The sequence below is a fragment of the Ascaphus truei genome, chromosome 1 (genome assembly GCF_040206685.1).
Source record: "Ascaphus truei isolate aAscTru1 chromosome 1, aAscTru1.hap1, whole genome shotgun sequence".
Taxonomy (NCBI): Eukaryota; Metazoa; Chordata; class Amphibia; order Anura; family Ascaphidae; genus Ascaphus; species Ascaphus truei.
In genome coordinates this window covers 390,247,154-390,261,691 of record NC_134483.1, presented here as the reverse complement: position 1 = coordinate 390,261,691, position 14,538 = coordinate 390,247,154, and the positions used below count along the sequence as shown (strand labels likewise).

The following is a 14,538-nucleotide window of genomic DNA, read 5'->3' as shown; positions in this document are numbered from 1 at the left end:
TTCACTAGCGTATGACTGGGTCAACATCTCTACCAGCTCTTCAGCCGTAACTTCTCCTTCCCAAGGCATCCGTACCAGTTGTGCGGCCGGTGGCCGGAGACACTCCACTAGTTTCTGTCGCTTGACAGCTTCTGAACATGACCACTCAGCTAAATCCTTCTTCTCCGGAGGGTGTGGGTATTATCCCAGAAAAGGTCTTTAGTTTTCAGTAGTTATGCACCTGTGATGACATAGTTAGAGCTTCTACTAGTTGGGGTAAGGTTACGCCCAATATAGAACCGCCACTGAGTGGGCGACTATCATTTCCAGGCCCGTACTAGAGATTTCGGTAAAAGTTCAGGTCCGCCTGTCAGGGGTGGGTGACAGGGGTGGACTCCGTGCCCAGCTGGTGGCCCCTTGCTGGGTATCCAGAGTGAATGTTACTCAAGGTAAAGGCACCTCAGGCCTTGCAGGAGTACTGGTGGCCATATCTTTGGTGTTCCCGCCCTCAGGATGGGGAGGGGAATTGAGGGCCTGAGTCGGTGAAAACTCATCATAAGTGGATACTGCCGCTGAGGCGGTGGTGGGACTACAGGCTGTTCCTGGATAAATGAGTGGACATCCTTGTGGTAATGTCTCTGATAAGTACACCACCTGGGGAGCACTACTGGGGCTTAGTTCTTGCTCTACGGCCAGTAAGAGGGTGTTTTCTTGGTGGTCGTAGTGGTAACTCTTACTAATGAGTCTAGCTCCCCTAAGGCCTGGCAGTGTCTGTATTACACTGCAGATAGTGAACATGGACACCTGAGCGGGCATCCCTCCTACCGCAACCACGTGTCGCAGCTGTTCTTGGAGTCGTGCGGCCCATTCCGCCACTTGTTGGGGCATGGGCGTAGACATTTTAATAGGACAGTATACTATTTAAACTACTGAGCAATGCACTCCAGGTCAAAATCTCAGCAGAGCCTCCAAATGTAGCCCTTGTACCCCGGCTCTCACCTGTGTGGCTAACAGGAGGCCTGAACCTCTGCCACTGGGAGCCTGGGGTATACTTATAAACGGTGCAGCACCTCCACCGATGAGGGATCCCAGCGTGGTGGAAGTGTTCCCTCACCGGAACCAACATACACAGTAAATACACACAGTTGGATAAGAACAGTATTTAGTAAGCATAGGAATATAACTTCTTACATAGGTCTCATTGCATCATTCCACCTGTCAATCATGGCATCACCCCACATGTCAATTAGTGCATCACCCTTTGTCCTTTCAGTAGCAATGTGCTTGGGCACTTAACCCCTGAGTGTTCACAAACAATAGTGTAAGTGTGAGGGATAGCGCTTCCCTGTGTTGGGGCCCGATGGTGCACTTATAATACCTCCCTGGTCATAGTCCTGACCAGGATAATCAGCAACAATCAGTGGCTCCGCAACGTGGTCCTGCTATGCGGTGCGCTGCTCCTTGCGTGGATGATTCCACCGTCTGGCTCCTCTGGAGAGGGACCCCCAGCCAGATGATCCTTTGGGAGCAGTCTCTACTATGGAGTCCAACTCTGCTCTCTGCTATCAAGCTGCACTGTCTTTCAGGCCATGTCCTGCAGCATATCGCTCTCTATTGCTATAATGGAAAGCGTCCCTATCTGAAGGTCTTTCCCTATATCATACACAGAGATTCTCTACCGTGTCTCAGGGGACTAACTTGGCCCTCGGGGGTTACTTCTGGCCTAGTCCCTGGAGCACAGCTCCGTGGACACAACCGGCACCTTCAGGGTCCAGGTCTTGACTCCATGTTTCCTGTCCCAGCATGCAGTACTCTTTCCTCCCTCAAGAGCAATCCAGCCATCCCATTGGTTACCGGGCGTCACCTGGCAGCTTCTCCCTAAGCATCATGGGAGTTGTAGTCTCCCTGCTGCTGAATTAACGTTTGGGCCGCGTGCGCATAGGACACTGCACATGAGCGACTCTAATGACCGCCACGGGTTGCCCTATGCATGCGCAACCTTTCAGGCCCCTGTCTTTCAATTGCCGCTTCTGCGAATGCTCACGCACACAATATGGCGGCGCCCTGTGCGGAGGGAGCCGCCGGCGACTCCGTCGCCCTGCCAGCAACATCCCCACCTACACTGGCGACACACTTTATTCGAGCTCGGCTAGTCCCACGAATTCGGGTATACCCGGGTGTATTGAGGTTTGTGACTGTTTTCTGCCCGAGTTCATTGGGTTATTTTCCAGGCAGGGATTGAAGCATTTTATTCCCGCTGGCTGCAATACTGCACAGTATATATATATATACTGCATTACAATTCATGAATTTATGCCATCTGGTAGACACGCGAAGCATTGCAGCCTATTAAATCCTAATCATTATCATTTAACAGATCGGCCGCCCGTCAGCCAGGCATGAACCCAGGCTGGGAAGGCAAACACAACGGGGCTTGTCAGAGGTGAGGAGCGGCGCATTCCAGGTATCTGCCAGGTACATACTGGGTATTTGCTCGAATAAAGTGTGTCGGTGCAGTATAGAGGGAACTCAGGAAGGATATTTAAAGCCTGATGGGAATTCCTGCACTCACTCCCTGATGAAGTGACCCCATAGTCACGAAACTTGTAGGATTGTGTTGGTGCCATTGTGTCAGTCCTTGTACCTGGGGCATTGTGCCTCATTTGGACTTTTCACTTTCATGGCAATTGTTGGACTTAGCCTACCCAAAAGGTGTTGATGTCATTTGATGCGCACCAGTTAGTGGAGTCACTCTGAGCAGCACCCTTTCTGCTGTGTTCAGCTAAACATAGAGACTCACATGAAAAATATTGATGATAGACAGCATACTGAAGCAAGTTTAATATAATGTTATTTGCAGGGTGCAATTCCTCCCAATATAATATATATACTGAAAGAGACAGAGAGAGACAGAGACAGAGAGACATGGAGAGAGAGACAGAGAGACATGGAGAGAGAGACAGAGAGACATGGAGAGAGAGACAGAGAGACATGGAGAGAGAGACAGAGAGACATGGAGAGAGAGACAGAGAGACATGGAGAGAGAGACAGAGAGACATGGAGAGAGAGACAGAGAGACATTGAGAGAGAGAGACAGAGAGACATGGAGACAGACACAGAGACAGAGATACAGAGACAGAGAGACAGATACAGAGACAGATACAGGGACAGAGAGACAGATACAGAGACAGAGAGACAGAGAGAGAGAGACAGAGAGAGAAAGAGAGAGAGACAGAGAGAGAGGATAATCCAGACTTAGACCAATGACCCTATGGTTGGATTTCATATCTATTGAGAATTTCATTCTCCTACTAGGATCTGGACTCAGTGAACCTTTTTCTGATTATAGTTATTGCATTTTGTGTTTGGTTGTGTTCTATATAGTGGGGATATAAGGGTTTATGGAAGTACCTTTTGTCCCTTTGGACTTGAGGGAATGGGCCTGAGGAACAGGTTCTCACCCGGAAATGTTGTCCCCCTTGTTACCCACCCACTACATACATCCCCCATTTTTTTGTTGTTCCCTCTTCCTCTCCTATTGTGGTATCCCTTCCCTTGTATATTTTACCCCACATCACTATCCCTAGGGTCCATTTTGTGTACAGTATTTCATGCCAACGTGACATTATTCCAGGTTTATTGTATATTTTGCTATCTTCATCAAATTCATAATGCTGGGGCAAGGCATACTTCTGGAAAAATGTTAGCAAAGAAATTTGGCTGAGAATTGCTTAAAAATGTGTCTCCTGTAGTAAGATTATGTTGTCTTTGGCCTTTTCGTGTTCTAACATTGCTAATCTTCTTTTTTGGGGGCTATTCTGGCACTTTACATTGTGTGTTTTATTTTTTGGGCCATAAGTGCACGGGGTGGGTTGGTGGTTATTCATTTTTTGACATGTCTATGGGCTTGCTCCTCTGTACTTAATGGATAATAACTATATTCATACTTATCTAACCTCTCGTTATTTTGGAATACGTTTGGGGAAAGGGTATATAAACAAAATGACCAGGGTAGAGTTAACTCCGAGATAGTCCAACAACTCGAGGTTATGTTGTCCTCAGGTGTTATAAGAGAATTAGGGGACATTGAGGACCTACTGTCGGGGGTTTTGTGACTTGGTCAGAACATAGACTTTAGTCATGCAAAGATCAGGCCCACACCCAAGTCATGTACCCGTTGAAATAGTTTGTATGTATATTAATAATCTATCAATGAGTAATTCTGATAAACAGTGTTAAACATCTTAATTTTACTATACCAACTGTAACTGTCGGTGTTGTATAGTCCAAACGGAGTGGAGAAAGCAGTGCACAGCATTGGGAGAATAAAAGGAATACAGCACATCCAAATTGATTAAAACAAATGTATTGATTGGATGACATAGGAGACATCAAGATAAGTGGGTATTGCAAAAACTCTGACGCGTTTCTGTCGAATCTGGCCTCTTTGACAAAGGGCCAGATTCGCACGAAATGTGTCAGAGTTTTTGCAATACCCACTTACCTTGATGCCTCATACAATATGTCAACCCATCAATAAATCGGTTTTAATCAATTTGGATGTGCTCTACTATGTTTATTCTGCCAATGCTGTGCACTGCTTTTCCCACTTCGTTTGGACTATACAACTATCATCTGCTGCTGGAAGCACACCTTTGAGCCAAGGACTACTACTCCGCGAGTACTATCCATTTTTGGGGGTGTTATGCTCTTTATGTCCTGTACTTTGATCTACACTTTCAATTTTTTCATACACTCTAAGTAGTACCTCCCATAAGTGTGGTGGTGAACAGACTTGAACAGCTTCACAGGCTATATCTTCCCCTCGTATACCATAAATCCCACTTGGAGTCAAGCCCTTGATGCGGCATCTACTAAAGTTTGAGTGTTCATCTTAAATATTCCTTGATCAAGTGGACTACAAGAATTTATTCAACCTCCATTTTCTGTATTAGCTTGCTCTACCAATGGGACATACAGAATGCATTCAACTAACCTTTGCCATTATCCTGTTGCACTGGTCCTACGACAGATTAGTCCAGTTTCTTCTGTAACTGCGGGTGGCTGTTCTCTCTATTGAGTGAGTACTCTCATCGAAGGGCCTCAGTACTCTCCTGTCTCTGGGGGAAGGAGCGTGTGGTGTATACTGTACTGTAGCAGACTTGGCATCTCACTGGGAAGCAAACTCAAGGATCTTCAATAGTGGTCATTTGGCCTCCTGTCAGGCTCTTCTTGGACCTTCTGACTGCTTTTGGTCTGACATTACGACCCCAAGTCATTGTCGGTGGTCTAATCTCCAGATGGTCCAGAAACTCTGCTCCTTCCTTTGGGGATTTAAGGATGTACTGTAGCTGGATCCCTCTTTGTTCACAATCAGTTTGAAGGAGAATCCCCAGCGATATCTGACACCTTTCTATCTCAGAATCTCTAATGTCCTGAGCTCGCTTCTCATAGCCTGTAATTGGATATTTTCGAAGGATGAGTTCTGCGATGTACTGTATGTAGCACTGTCAATATTTCTTCTTTTGTTTTGAAATAATGTAGACAGAGTGCTACAGTATGTCTCTGGGTTTGTCTATGTTGAGTGGTCTAGGTCTGAGTGCTCTGTGACAGCGATCCATTATTCAAAATTCTTGTGGTGTCTCTGGGAGTACAAATCTGAACTACTTTAACATACAGTAAATTCTTTTGGGACCACATTTGTTTATGGGATGCCTCTGCTCTTAAGTTTATTTAGGTAAGATCTATTTTCCGTGTTCTCTTGGTGTACCAGGATCTCCTCCATCTGAGCTCGTAGTCTTTTGTGGTCCTGGGCTGCAGTATCTTGGTGTTTAATGACTTCTTCCACTTTTCTTTACAGTGTCTGTGCGGTTTCCTAAATCTGTGATATCTTGATGGATGTCTACTAGTTGCAGAGTCGAGTTTCTCCTCCAACTGAGTATGTATGCTCTGGAACAAGTCTTTAATATCTTTCTTAGTGGAGTCTTAATTAGTTGTTTCGCTCTCTGACTCCGAGTCTGGTTGTTTTCTAGTTGGGGAGATTTCCCGGGTGGGATGTGGGCTACACTCTGTTTTTTCAAGAACTCTGCCATTTCTCCTCGCTGGTTTTTCTTATTTTTTCAGTGCCATTCTCTAGAACCGTCACCCTTGTTGATTTATATATCTTTCAATGCGGTGATGTTTTTATTTATTTTAATATCATTATTATACAATTTCTTACCATTACACTTTGGGTATTAGTGGACCTGTTAAGGTTTGCTAGATCTGGAGCTCAATCCGCTGGTCTCCAACCCAGGTTCCCTTGCCTACATGTCTGATGTAGGTTATGTTGCATCTGTACACTCAGAGGGACTGCTCTATGATTTATGTGTTTGTGTGTGATTCTCCAAGGGCCCTGTGGGGACTGTGGGGCTTCCTAGCCTACCTCAGAGGTGCCTATGTTGATCGTGGATCTTTCTCTACCTTCTATCCTTCCTGATCGCCTCCCCTTGTAGCCTTTCACTTTGTGCTGCAAGCTCAGGTGCACTCCACCTCCAACCCTGCCTCCTCCTTAGTTGCGCTGCAGCACCTGTGTTCAGCTATACAGGCTTCCTCTTCCCTGGTATATCTGGGGGGTGACTATCTCTTACCCTCTCTCTTGGGTCCCGCCTCACACATCCAGTCTTGTGTGTGGCTGCCTGTGTCTCCTCCGATCCCCAGCCAGGTCCCCTGAATGCGCTGAATAGAGCGCCCTTGCAGCTCTGGTGGCCATTTTGTTGCTGCTCTGCGGGGGTAAGATGGCTGTGGTGTAGGGGTGAGCGTCCGCTCGTTTTTTCCTCATTGGGTCCCGCAACCTCTCGCTACAGATTTTCTTGAGCGGTATGCTTTTTTTTTAGTTGAGTTTTAGAGTGATATGGCTAGGTTTTGGGCTACAGACCTGTGGAGCTGTGTTAGCCTGTGACTTTCCTGCTCCATTGCCATGCCACGCCCCACTGGTGCGAATTTTAAAGCATTATCATGCAATGTGGGATTGTTTTCATGCAATGCAAACAAATGGAAACTAGGAGTAGTGTTACACTAGGCTACTGCTTAAAACCTGACTGCCTATACCAGAGACATACATGCATATAATATGGTCATATGTGTATATCAAATCCTAATTGAAAATCCCCATAGAGCAGGTAGATTGCACTCGTGCTAAGCACATATATACTGATATACATACAGTATACAGTATGTGTAATAGCTACCTCAGTGGTCATTAGTAAACATCGTGACCCATAGATTAAAAACTGAATCGCTTAATAGCAAATGTAGGTGCTTACTGACACGCCCAATAATTGGGGTATGGTGAACTGTAGTGTCAATTGGCGGTGTAGATACTATTTCTAGGGAAAGCATATATAGTACCCAGTATAATATAACGTTGTAGCAGGAGACTAGATGAATGTAGAATTGGTGTCCCCCATATAATGCAGTCAAAAATAGACTAAGCTGCTGTATGAGGATATGTGTCACTGTTGTCCTTGAAAACAAACTCTGCTGACAATATTAATACAGCATACAGCTGTTATTAATCCTGGATATGATCTGACACTATAGAGTAGCAATACCTCTCTACTGGCAATAATAATAATGTCATATATCCTCAGACAGCAGCTTAGTCTATTTTTGACTGCATTATATGGGGGACACCTATTCTACATTCATCATTAGGAAGCATGAACCCCCGCATCACAATCGCGGCTGACACTGGCTCCGATTTTTGCTTCTTTGACTGCGGCGCCGGATTGTGAGTCTTGCAACATTTGTATGTAGAATTGTATAGACATCGTGAATGCCTTCTCCATAAGAGTTCATCTGTTTTGGTGTATAAGATTTGTTGTCTGCCACAAAAAGTGTGCACTTGGTCTTCATGCAGGTTCTCCCAAATCAAAACTTGTCATTACTACTAGGTACATTTCCCAAACAAATCCAATTTGACACTTACCTCTTGAACTAGGAAATGCAATGAAAACAGGAAGTATAATTTCAACATGCTTGTTTCCAGAGGTTGTTTAAATGACATCAGTGAGTGCATCAGCAAGGATAATACCTTAATAATAAGTGGGGGAAAAACATAAACAAACATTAATTAATAAATTAATATTATTGTAAACGTCAACATATGAAAGGTTAGTTACAATCAATGGCTTAAGTAACTATTATTCAGCGCCTTTTATCACTTAGTATATAATAGAAAACATATGGTCTATGATTTTACAGTACACAAACTGTGAAAAGATCTCGGTGCTCTCCAAACAAGATTGCTGATAACATCATACATCACCACATGAAGTCACTGCCTTGTTCTCCATTATTAGCTGGACACTAACTAGATATTTCTTTCAAACACAAAAACCAAAATACCTACTCTTCAAATTAAAAACTCAAACAATGTTGACAAAATTAGATTATTATTTATTATTTTGATATCACCTAGCTAGTAATTTGAATTATTCCCATTAAGAGAAATACCGGAATGTTTGATATTCTATTGTATATGTAGCCCTCTTTCCCTGTGATTCAAGGGACTACACGACACACACAGGTATCCCCAAATTATATTTACTGACACACTAATATACCAACACCCACAACCCAACGTCCCCACAATACAATAGCCCAACATCACAAGGGTGAGTCCCCCAAAGTACTGAGGGTGCCCTGGGCACCTGTAACCCAATGTCCATGAGAGCAGGCCCACCCAAATGTGAGTAGCAGCGCTACCCCCCTTGTGTGTGGCCGTTGGTGCACATTGGGTACCTTTCCTGGTCTCCCTAACCTGAAGATGGTGATCCATTGGACCGCACTCTGAGCCCACGACGCGTTCTCTCCAATCCTCTCACGAAGGCGTTTGCCTCTGAGGAGGCTCCCACTAGAGTGTGTCCCTAAAAAGGGTCTCTAGTGGCTTATGGTCTGGTCCTAGACCGCAGGCCGTACATCCGTCACTGGTGCCTTAATTCAACCTTTGTCACTACAAGGCTAAGGGGAGCCTCCCTATCTGGGGCCTTCCTTATAGCAGCCCCAAACTAAGGTGAGTCAAGGGCCTAGCTGGGATCTATGGGGTATTTGACCTAGTCCAGGGATGCACTTCTCCACGGACACTTACCCCTTGTTGTCCCTGCTCCGACTGAGCACGCCTCTGCTTCTCGCTAAATACACTCTCCCTGCTTCCCGTGATTCCAGCAGCCCTATTGGCTGTGCTGCCCACGTGGTCCGGCATCTCCCTGAGGCTCCTGGGACATGTAGTCCCACGCGGAGCCTCTTCTAAGATGTCCGCCACTCTCAGCTGTACTGCGCATATGCAAGGCACTAAGATGGCGGCACCCTGTATACCACGCAACCCTCACTGACAACCTCCCTGCACCTATGCCGAGTCTGCCTGCCATTCTAGCAGGACCCGGCGTCTCCCTGCAGCCTCCCCCCATGCACCCCAGACCGAGTGGTAAGGGAACATGGCTACATCCTCCCCCTGGTGGAGACTCCAATGACCCCGCTTGTGACAACATAACATATATACACAAAGTTATATAATAAAAATGCATTATGATCATACAACTTAACTGATACAGGCTCTAAACTAGATTGAATAATTTAGTGAACATGGCTATGATTGAAGCTAGCATGCTCCGAGCTAGCTGCTGAGACTCATAGTGGGGTGAATGAATCATATGCCACTCTATTGTGAGGGCATCTCACTCGATGACTCCTGCGAGTCTCATCTGCAATATCTTCCTCTTGGGAGTTTCTATCATAGTCTTGTGGCCCTGGCCTATATATAAGGGGTAACTCAGTCTCTGTACTGTCTCTTAAAAGAACGAAGCTCAGGCTTCTTGGGTCAAGTGGGGCTTGTTGAAGCCACTAGTGAGGATACCTGAGGCACGGGCCCATTACCCGGTGCTCCCTCGGGAGGTGTCCACCAGTCTCCATTTGAATTAGTGGAGGGTCCTTCCATTGGATCCTGATTTGATTTGACTACTGGCTCAGTTCCCTTCTGACCCCACTGGCTCACTGGCCGTTACTATTGTCTCTGGTTCGGAGTCACTTTCTCCCACTTGCGGGATGGGCAGCAAGTGATTTCTGTGCCAGACCTTTACCCTGACATCCGCGCCTCGTATGTGGTAGACAGGGAAGCCTGGCATCTGAGATTCAACATCGAAGGGCCCATCGCGCCAGAGGTCGGCAAGCTTGTGTTTGCTGGGGATTCCTAGATTTCGTAGGAGAACAGCGTCTCCAGGCCAAAGTTTCCGATAGCGGACCTTGTGGTCATACCTTCACTTGTTGCACCTGTTCCGCTGGGCTGAGGCTTTTCTGCCAACTGATATGCATGGTGCTTGCTGTCTTGGAGCCGTTTCACATATTTAGAATGCGACATATTGGGTACCCCATCGGTAGATACCCTCATACGAATGTCCGCAGGCAGTCGTGCCTCTCGCCCGAATATCATGAAGTACCTCATGAATCACATGGATTCATGTCTGGTGCAGTTGTATGCATGCACTAGTGACTCCACATGTTTGCTCTACACAGCCTCCTGGGAGCCATTTAGGGTGCTGAGCATGTCGAGTAGGGTTTGGTTGAACCTCTCCGGCAGAGCATGTAAACTCTGGATGGTATGGAGTGGTCCGAGACTTCTTGATGTTGAGCAAGTTGAGAAGCTCCTTGATCAACTTGCTCCCGAAGTCTCTCCCTTGATCGGAGTGCATCCTATTCGGCAACCCATAATGGATGAAGTATTTCTCCCATAGCACTTTAGCCACTGTTATCGCCTTCTGATCCTTGGTTGAGAACGCTTGGGAGTACCGTGTATAGTGGTCGATCACCACCTGCACGTTCCCTATGCCTTTGAATCGGTCTCTATGCACAGGAAGTCGATGCAGTATAGATTCATGGGACCAAAGCTTTTTAGGTGGCCCATTGGGGCTGCGCGTGTGGGCAGTGTTTTCCTCTGGATACACCGCAGGCACTTTCTACAGTGGCGTTCTACTGACTCCATCATTTTGGGCCAGAAGAACAGGTCTCTCACTAGGCCGAAGGTCTTGTCTATGCGCAGATGTTCATGCTCATCATTCAGTGATCGTAGAACCTGGTACTGCAGACATCGGGGCAGGACTAGTTGTCTCCTGTAGGGATGGTTATGGTATGGGACGATCCTGTAGAGGAGACCCCACTCTATGTGGAACTAGTCCCATTACCTCATGATGACTGCTATTTGCTTCACCAAAGAGGGGTTGTTCTGTTGAATGGCCGGGCATATAGCTCTAGCCACCGGGTCATGCATCTGGTACTTCACCAAGTTTTTCGATTCTAGAATGGTATCCTGGGTGATTGACATGCCTTCTGGATGGCAGTCGTGGCATGGAGTGCCTTGGACTGACATCCCAGCGAATCAGCTACTCTGAGCTCAGAGAAAGACACCTTGTCTTCCACTATGGCAGCAGTCGAGCACATTGCCCGAATCCCAGGTCCAGGGATTTTTTCCCATGGCCCATCGTCGGTGTTGCACCCAGTCCAGGTCATCTGGACAAAGCATTGGTGCCGTCCAGTTTGGCAGATGTCAGGATATTAGTCAACGGGTTGTTGTCCATCCGCACTTCATACGAGACTCCGTGTAAGTAGTCATGGAGTTTTTCGACTACTGCCCACTTGAGTGCGAGGAACGCCAGTTTGTGAACTGGATGGTTTTGCTCACTGGGCGTCAAGCTTCAGCTCACATAAGCCATTGGGCAGAGGTCAGCAGGGTATTTCTTATGTAGTACAGCTCCCAGCTCGTTGAAGCTTGCATCCACATAAAGGATATATGGCTGCTCGGGGTCGGCATAAGCCAAGACGGTGCTTCCTTGAGACTTTTCTTGAGACCTGTGAACGCCTTTTCACAGGTGGACAGCCACTTGTCTCTGAAGGGTGTTCGTGGAGATGTGGCCTTTTGACGAGTCTCCTCTGGGTATATCTTCAGGAGATTATTGATGACCTTGGCTTTGCTGGAGTAACCTTCTACGAAGCAACAGTAGAACCTGCAGAACCCCAGGAAGGATCGCAGCTCCATCTCATTGTTTGGTCTGGACCAGCTCACTACGGCTTCGACTTTAGTGGGATCAGTTGTCACTCCTTCTGCGTACACTATGTGGCCCATGTAGGTGACTGACGTCCGACAGAACCGACATTTGTCCAGGGACAACTTCAGGCCTTCTTTGCCCAGTCTATCTAGTTCCTTCAGTATGCGATCCTCGTTCTCTTCAAGAGTTCTTCCGAACACGATGATGTCATCAAGATAGACAAGGCATTCCCATGGATTCATATCTCCAATGGTCTTCTCCATCAACCTCTGGAAGGTCGCCGGGACACACATATGCCTTGGGGCATTAGGGTAAACTGGTAGAACCCGAGGGGACAAACAACAGCTGTCTTATCCTGGTCTTCGGAACTCATGAGTACCTGGTATTGCTCAGCAATGGCGTTCACATGGGCCATGGATTCCACAGCATAACTGGGTACATCCGACCCAGTGCTTGACCGACGTCAAACCATATGGGGTGAGGCGAAACGTTCTGTATCGCCACTATGAAGCTATTTGATAGGGCAGTCTTCCACTCCTTCAGTTCTGGTACCACCTGGAACCCTCTTTGGCATCCTCTTCAGGGGTAATCTCTAGAGAGAAGTACCAGTCAGCGTTGTCACGTCCCAGGTACCTGGGCACCACAGCCATGCGCTTCATTCCACCTGGTGGGATCTCGGTCAACCCCTTCTCTAGATTGAAGAATTGTCGGAATCAGTCTTGGGTGGACTGTAGCACTCCTCTATGAAGACTGGGTAGATCCGTAGGGAGTAGTTTGCGTGCCTCTTGCAGATAGGCTTGTATCAGAGCCTGCACCACATCGGTGTTGGTCCCCAGTATGATGGGGGAGCTTGGATGTTCCCTGGACTCAGGACATATTAGAGCCTCCACTTCCATGGGGTGGGTCTTGTTGGTGTTCAGTTGTGGTATGTCCAACCGTACTTGAACCACACTGTCAATGGGGTAGTCTTCCTTGCTGAGGCCCCATAGTTTCATCTTCTCCGCCGACTGCACAGGCAGGTGTTTGAGGTGTGAGTCATAGAAGAGGTGGAAAATGATGGACACCTGAAACCCTGTGTCCAGCAACGCGGAGGCATATATCCCTTCCACTAGGACTCGGATGATGGCTGCTGGCCCTACTCGACTGTAGTTGTCTGGTTGGGGTGCTTCTTCAGTGCTAGGCGCCAGGGGGCTCTTCGAGGAGGTGGAGGGTTGCTCCGTCGTTTGTACAGTGAAGGACATGACTCCCCGGCGTGGAAGTCCTTGACTTTGGTCACTCTTTTGCAAAGTGACCTTCTTGGTCACAGGTGTAACAGTGGTCACTTCGGTTTGCACCGGCACTAGAGGTAGGAGCCGATCTCCTAGGTGTCGAGAAGGCCTGTCGGGGCAGCCTCTGGGGGGTAGGGTCCTCAGACTTCTCCTTTACGCAAGACTTTTTTGCTGGAGTCGCGTTATTCTCCACCTTGGAGGATTCACGGGACGCCCTAGGGGTCTGAAAGCGCAAGATGGTTTCCTGCTCCTGGATTTGGTCCATTAGGTCCTCAAAGTTGGGAGGATTCGTGGTGGAGATCACACAGCAGATCCTTGCCATGAGGGAGTGTGTGAGCGAAGCTCCCCACAAGAATTGCCTGATTCTATAATCGTCCAGCTCGGCCGTGCAGATGACCTCCTAGTTAATCAGGGTCCACAGAGTCAGCTGCAGCTGTCATAGAAAATTGGATAAGTCCTCCCCCTCCCTTTGCTTGAAGGCATGGAACTGGGCAACACAACGCAATGGGGTCGTCTTTAGTACCATAGGCTTTAGTTAGAGCCCGGACCAGGTCTTGAGCATCAGCCTCTTCATGGCATTTACGATAGTCGTACGATATTGGCGGCTGGGGGCCATAGACATTCCATGAGTCTCTGTTTCTTGACAGCATCCATGCACATGCATGTCCACTCTGGCAGTACTTGCACCTCATGGTCTCGCCATTCCTCAAATGCCTCTTCTTCAATGGTGTGGACTGCATCCCAGAGAAGGCTTTCAACTTGCGGTAGGGTTGGACCGGGGCCAGCTGACTTATTTTCCCAGTCAGTTGCTGCATGGCTCCCATGAATAACTGAGCTCCATCTGAACTGTTGGTACTACGGTGGCTCCGTCCAGACCATCGTCTGCCAGCTTCGCTCCAGCTAGGGCTCCCTGGGGAGGGACAGCTGTATGCACCTGCCACTCTCCCACGCTAGGGGTGACACTAGGTGCCTCAGTTCTGGCACTGTGTTTTGGGTATATGAGCAGACTTCCACCGGGAGGAGCTTCAGGGAGCTGTAGGAACTGTGGGGCATTGTCCTTTGGGATATCACAGCGGCAGTCAACTAGGAGCGTACTCCACTGGATGTCTGTATCCCATTTTGCATCTATAATACAGGCTTTAGTAAACCCCGGTATCTGTCACAGGGTGTCGCGCAGGTCAGGCAAGGGCAGTGACACCTAGCTAATGGCGAAC

At 47.6% G+C, this 14,538-nt stretch overlaps 1 protein-coding gene across 1 annotated transcript in view; it reads right to left on the bottom strand.

The window, feature by feature from the left end:
- The window catches only part of LOC142501681 (putative ATP-dependent RNA helicase DDX60), a 203,205-nt gene that overhangs the window by 33,409 nt on the left and 155,258 nt on the right, over nt 1–14,538 (bottom strand). Inside the window, 1 exon segment of the mRNA XM_075611875.1 lies at nt 7,949–8,053. Coding sequence (XP_075467990.1) covers nt 7,949–8,053 — 105 coding nt within the window.